At 46.6% G+C, this 6578-nt stretch overlaps 1 protein-coding gene across 1 annotated transcript; it reads right to left on the reverse strand.

The window, feature by feature from the left end:
• Window positions 1–1197: 1197 nt before the first annotated feature.
• On the reverse strand, window positions 1198–3403 carry LOC121456374 (rho GDP-dissociation inhibitor 3-like). Its single transcript, XM_041664452.1, has 2 exons — window positions 3399–3403; window positions 1198–2004 (listed from the first exon to the last, which is right to left on the reverse strand). Exons 1-2 carry the CDS (start codon window positions 3401–3403, stop codon window positions 1311–1313), a joined length of 699 nt encoding a protein of 232 aa, XP_041520386.1. The 3' UTR covers window positions 1198–1310.
• Between the last annotated feature and the right edge of the window lie 3175 nt (window positions 3404–6578).

Consider the following 6578-nt stretch of genomic DNA (forward strand, 5'->3'; position numbering starts at 1 on the left):
GTTGGGGTTCTCTTTAGAGGGGTTGGTTTTGGTTTTTCGAGACAGGCTTTCTCTGTGTAACAGTAGTCCTGGCTGTCTCGGAACTTGCTTTGTAAACCAGGCTGGCTTCAAACTCTTTAGATCCACCTGCCTCTGCCTCCCAAGAGCTGGGATTAAAGATGAACACCACCACTGCCCGGTTTCTATTATGTTTTTATTTCTGTGTATGTGTGTATGTGTAGGTACATGTGCCCTCAGGGACCAGAAGAGAGGATCAGTTCCCCTGGAGTTACAGGCAGTGGTGAGCAGTCAGACACGGGTGATGGGAAACAAACTCGGGTCCTCCGGTTGAACAGAGAGCTCTGTTAACCACAGAGCCATCTCTTCAGCTCCCAGGTGCCTTTTTCTAGTGGTATAAATTTTAAAACATTCTCCTGTGCAATAAAAGTACTTCTGGAGGCATCACAATCCTTGACTACAGAGCTACAGTACTGAAAACAGCCTGGTATTGGCATAAGAACAGACAGGAGGACCAATGGAACAGAATAGAAGACCCAGATATCAATCCACACATCTCCGAACACCAGATCTTTGATAAAGAAGCAAAAAATATCAAATGGAAAAAAAACTATATTTAACAAGTGGTGCTGGCATCAACATTTAGAAGAATGAAAATAGACCCATATCTATCACCATGCACAAAACTCAAGTCCAAATGGATCAAAGACTTCAACATAAAGCCAGCCACACTGAACCTTATAGAAGAGAAAGTGGGGAGTACACTTGAACGCATTGGCACAGGGAACCACTTCCTAAATATAACCCCAGCAGCACAGACCCTGAGAGAAACAATTAATAAACGAGACCTCCTGAAACTGAAAAGCTTCTGTAAAGCAAAGGACACAGTCAACAAGACAAAACGACAGCCTACAGAATGAGAAAAATCTTCACCAACCCGACATCACACAGAGAGGGCTGATCTCCAAAATATACAAAGAACTCAATAAATTGGACACAAAAAGAACACATAATCCAGTTTAAAAAATGGAGTACAGACCTAAACAGAGAACTCTCAACAGAGGAATCTAAAATGGCTGAAAGACACTTAAGGAAATGTTCAACATCCTTAGTCATCAGAGAAATGCAAATCAAAACAACTCTGAGATTCCATCTTTTTTTTTTTTTCAGCGAGACAGGGTAACATTTAATGGGCACCAGGCAGGGGGACACAGCAGAGTGAGGGACATCTGATCACCAACTGGGAGGTCTAGGGGATGCTTGCAGGTCCTTCTGCAACTGACAGAAACTGGGAACACAGGCCCCAAGGAGGTTCAGTCCTTCCAGTCCTGGCAGACGTGGAGGCACCACTCCCAGGATAGGTGGTCAAGCCTGTCATCATCAGTGAAGAGGGACCTGACCACGTAGAGGCCACGTGCCAATGCACCCCTTGGTGCTTCCTCCACTGTCGTCACAAATTCATACTCCTGGGCCCGGGGGCCATAGCTGCCCACCATGAAGATGGCCTTGTCCACACGTAGTCCCCGACGGTAGGTGTGATGCAGACATTTGAGGCCACTGACAATCTCCTTGTTGACCTTGAAGGTGACCTTCACCTTGTATTCAATGCCCTCCTTCAGGACAAACACCTGGTTTTTCAGGGCAGCCAGGTCTCCTGTAAGGTCCATGACGAGAGGCCCTGGAGCCTGATCAGACAGCAGCGTCAGCCTGGTCACCTGCACGTTGGGCAGGCTGGGGTCCACAACGGGTGGCAGGGGCCCCAGCAGCGCCTGCTTGTACTTGACCAGGCTCACGTCCTCAGGGTCCAGCTGCCAGATTGCCAGCATGCTCTTCTTCCCAGGGGCCTGGTACTCTGGTACAGTTTCGTCCAGCACCTCATCTGTTGGGACTGGCTCCCCTTCCTTGTCAGCCAAGAGGACTGGGAGTAGGGGAAGGGATTTAAGCACCTGCCACCTGCTGACTGGGACCCACACTCTCACCAGGTGTGCCTCCCACTGCCCAGTGGAGCTAAAGAAGCCAGAGGAGCTGTCACCATCACCGACACACGGTGGCCCCTGAGTCCCTAGAAGTCTCTAGGCTTGGTCTCCTCAGGAGGGGCTCTGGTGACTGGAAGAGATTCCTAACAGACCCTGGAGAGACCAGTTTGTTTCTGATTAGCCTTAAAGAGAGTGGCCCTGGGGAACTCTAGGGGCTCCCCAGTTCTGAGCTCTTCTCATAATGTCCTAGGCCCCTGCGGTGGTGCCCCAAACTAGGGGTCTCCATATCCGCTTTAGGTGTCTTGGGCAGGAGTCTCACTGAGATGCTGCCTACTGCCCTCCAACCTTAGGATTGCCTCTGAGATTCCATCTTACACCTAGAAGAATGGCCAAGATCAAAAACACTGATGACTGGAGAGGTTGTGGGGAAACGGGAACTCTTCTGCATTGCTGGTGGGAATGCAAGCTGGTACAACCCCTTTGGATGTCAGTGTGGCGATTTCTCAGAAAATTAGGAAATAACCTTCTTCAAGACCCAGTAATACCACTTTTGGGTATATATCCAAAGGATGCTCAGTCATGCCACAAGGACATGTGTTCAACTATGTTCATAGCAGTCTTGTTTGTCATAGCCAGAACCTAACCTAAGTGCCCCTCGACTGAAGAATGGATAAGAAAATGTGGTACATTTACACAATGGAGAAAAAAAAATAATGACAGCTTGAATTTTGCAGGAAAATGGATGGAGCTAGAAAACATTATTTTGAGTGAGGTAACCCAGACACAGAAAGACAATTATCACATGTACTCACTCATAGGTGGTTTTTAAACATAAAGCAAAGAAAGTCAGCCTACAAACCACAATCCCAGAGAACTTAGACAACAATGAGGACACTAAGAGAGACTTACATAGATATAATCTACATGGGAAGTAGAAAGTATAAAAAGACAAGATTTCCTGAGTAAATTGGGAGCATGGGGACCTTGGGGGAGGTTTGAAGAGGGAAGGGGAGAGGCAGGGAGGGGAGCAGAGAAAAATGTAGAGCTCAATAAATAGCAATAAAATAAAATAAGCAAAAACAAAAAATGTAAAACATTCATATTCCACTGAGAAATAGACAGGCTTTTGATTCCACAGAGCAGCACAGCCTTTCCTGGCCAGGGTGGCTACAGAAGAAACTGCCGTGCAAAGCTGGTCATGCCTTTGGTCCAGGCATGACCTAGGCAGGTCTGGAGAAGCTAAAACCCTCAACTGCTAACTCTTGAACCAGCAGCTTCCTCCCATTCACAGTGTTGAATATACAACCAAAGTTACCGCACCCTCAATGGGTCACAATGGTGAAAAAAGCAGGAGGTACAGCTTACAAGATGAGACTCTTTTGTCTTAACAAAGGATCCTGAGGTCAGGCTAGGCCCTACTCTTACTCCATGGTGTAAGACAGTGATGTTTTCTTTTTTAAAAATATTTATTTATTACATATACAATATTCTGTCTGTGTGTATGCCTGCAGGCCAGAAGAGGGAACCAGACCCCATTATAGATGATTGTGAACCACCGTGTGGTTGCTGGGAATTGAACTCAGGACCTTTGGAAGAGCAGGCAACGCTCTTAACCACTGAGCCATCTCTCCAGCCCTGAAAACTTCTCTTACAGGTGGGGGATTTTTATCAGCACTGAGGATCAGGGCTGGCAGAGACTTCGAGGTCTGGTTTGGTCAGGCAGAGTTAATGGCTAGAGTGTGCAGGAATTATGTTAGTAATGTTAACCTTAGGAAATTGAAACTTTTTTACAAGCGGGGACTGTTGATCATGCTGAACAGTATGAGAGGGAGACATGAACTGACAGACGGGATGAAATGGAGTTGCCTCTGAGTTCTGCTCTCTCAAGGATGAGTGTAGCCAAAGATGGACCCACAAACCTCACCATCTGCCAGGCACCAACCAGGTAACACAGACTTATTAAATGGCTTATTCTGAGAATAGAACCAAACTAAGTGTTTGTCAGGGGGAATTGAGATGATAGAGGAACATGTATATTTTAAAAGCATATCTGGACCGGGCAGTGGTGGCACACGCCTTTAATCCCAGCACTCAGGAGGCAGAGGCAGGTGGATCTCTGTGAGTTAGAGGCCAGCCTGGTCTACAGAGTGAGTTCTAGGACAGGCTCCAAAGCTACACAGAGAAACCCTTTCTTGGAAAAAAAAATATTCATACCTGGGAAACCAGACCCAAGAACTTGGACCCCATAAATTGGCAGACACCTCACTCTAAGATAGCATGGCTCACCAACCCGGCACCCAGCGTGAGCAGAGGACCAACCATTGGAAAACATTAGTCTGACCCTGGGGCTTCAGGCCAGCTTGATCCCTGCTGCCCACTGAACTGCATGCTGGGCCTGAACACACACACATAATTTCCCGGTCCAACCTGTTTCCACTCCTACCTAGATTCCATCCTGAAGCCTGTCTTTCAGCCAGGACCCTCCCTTGGGCCACAGAGCAGCAGCATCCCAGGGTTGGTGTCTGCTTTCTCGTCTACACAGATTCCATTGACATTTCTCTCCGCCCACCTCTAAAGCCCTTTGCACTCTGCTGTAGCCTCTTTAACTTGCATTCACTCAGAAAAACATGTAATAGGTACCTAAAGACAGCTAAATTCACTGTGTGCAGTGTGCTAGGAGAATTAAGATTGGAATCAAAGAATCTGGGTTAGCCTCAGCCAGATTTCCAACTAGTCAGGATTATCTGAGACACTTCCGCCACAGAAATCACCGAGCCTTGTGAAGATACAGTGGATGAATCACTTTTCAGGTCTTCAGATTCATCTGCATTACGTCTGGGGGAGGTTTCATTCTTTAAGATGTGGGTGGATCTTCCAGTGGTCAGTGAACTTGGGCCTGGCCCTGTGTAGGGCTCAACCACATGCTTCTCATTCTGCTGCTTGCTGGAATGAACATAATGACCTAGACAACGTGAACGTCCCTGGAGTGCACGGACACTAGCTGGAATTCTCTATGTTGTTCCAACTGAAGTATCTGTGCTGCCAAAGGGAGTACAACAGACAGTCTCTCCCGGCAGCCATCTAGCCTCTACCACCAGTGTGTTACCATCAGGAAACATAGTCTAAGTTGTCCAATCTATCGATGATTCGAGAAAAGGCTAGAATCCAGATATTTGGGTGAAATTATTTGATCTCTACCACAACTTTTCATTTTTATTTTACTTTTTGAGACAGGCTGACTGGACCTGTCAGTTCTGACTGGACCAGAACTGGCTATATAAACTAGGCTGGCCTTGAATTCACCAAGTTTCACCTGCCTCTGCTTCCCAAAAACTGGGATTAAAGGTGTGTGCCACCACGCCTGACCTGAAACTTTCCAGCAATTTTAAATACTGGCAGTTCTGGAGTTTAATGTGGTCCACGTCCTTGTTAAATTCTATTGACATTTTCATCTCAATCTGGCTAAATCCCTTCCTTTTCCTGTTAAGAAAACAGGCTGGATAACACATATATGTTTGGTGACTTATCCCGGCCAAAATTGGAAAGCAGAGACAATAATCACAAGGGAGACTGTGTGCTATGTTATTGTGAAATCTTATTTAATAATGAGGTTGGTTCAATCCTATAACAATTAATAGCAAAAACCAGATCTCATTTCCAATCTACCACTGTGGATCTCGCCTCACCTGCCCTAGTTTCTTCAGCAGCCCTTTTCGGGCCTGTTCTGAAGAATGCTGCAGAAAAATAATAAAGTCAGAAATATTGGACATCAGTTGACAAAGTGAGGCACACGCGTATTCCTAGTACTCAGGAGGCAGAAGCGGGAGGATCACTGTAAACTCAAGGCCAGCTAGTGCTACAGTACTGAGTTCTAGGCCCTGAATACTGGGATTAAAGTACTGGGATTAAAATTTGAGATTCTGACTGGGAATGTAACTCAGTTGGAAGAGTAAATGTCTAGCAGCGTGTTGAGTGCTGTCAAGATGGACTTGAGAGATGGAAGCAGGAAGATCACAAATTCAATGTCCCTGTTGGTTGTGTGTTCTGGGGGTAGAATGCAGCTCAGTGGTAGAGATCTTGATTAGCATGTGTGAGTCTAAGGTTCAATTACCAGAACTGCCCCGACTCCCCAGCCCCCCCAAAAAAACAACCCATAGTCAAGCACACGTTGCTTGACAGGGTTTCTCTTTGTAGCCCTGGCTATCCTGAAACTTGCTCTGTAGACCAGGCTAACCTCAAACTCAGAGATCTGCCTGCCTCTGCTTCCCAAGTGCTGGAATTAAAGGCAGGCACCACCATTGCCCAGCTCCATGGCCTATTTTGAGGCCAGCCTGGGCAAAAAGAGGGCTTGTCTGGGAAACAAGAGCAACAACAAATAAAACTCCAACAGTGACATTGTGTCTCTCAAATGGAAAAAAAGTTGTCATGAAATGAAAGTTCAGAAGAGGAAGTGGTGTCACAAGGACCAAGGGGGTTGCCAGACCGCTAAACTAAGACCAATTCCAAGTTCTAGGAAGCAGAAAGTTCAAAAGGAACTTTCAGGTACTCCCGGCTGGGGATCACCGGCGTTTCTGAGGAGTCGTACTTTCCCCTAGCGATATTCCA

This window comes from Microtus oregoni, unplaced genomic scaffold, assembly GCF_018167655.1.
Source record: "Microtus oregoni isolate MIOR12 unplaced genomic scaffold, Mior012 000015F_ref0000493, whole genome shotgun sequence".
Classification (NCBI taxonomy): Eukaryota; Metazoa; Chordata; class Mammalia; order Rodentia; family Cricetidae; genus Microtus; species Microtus oregoni.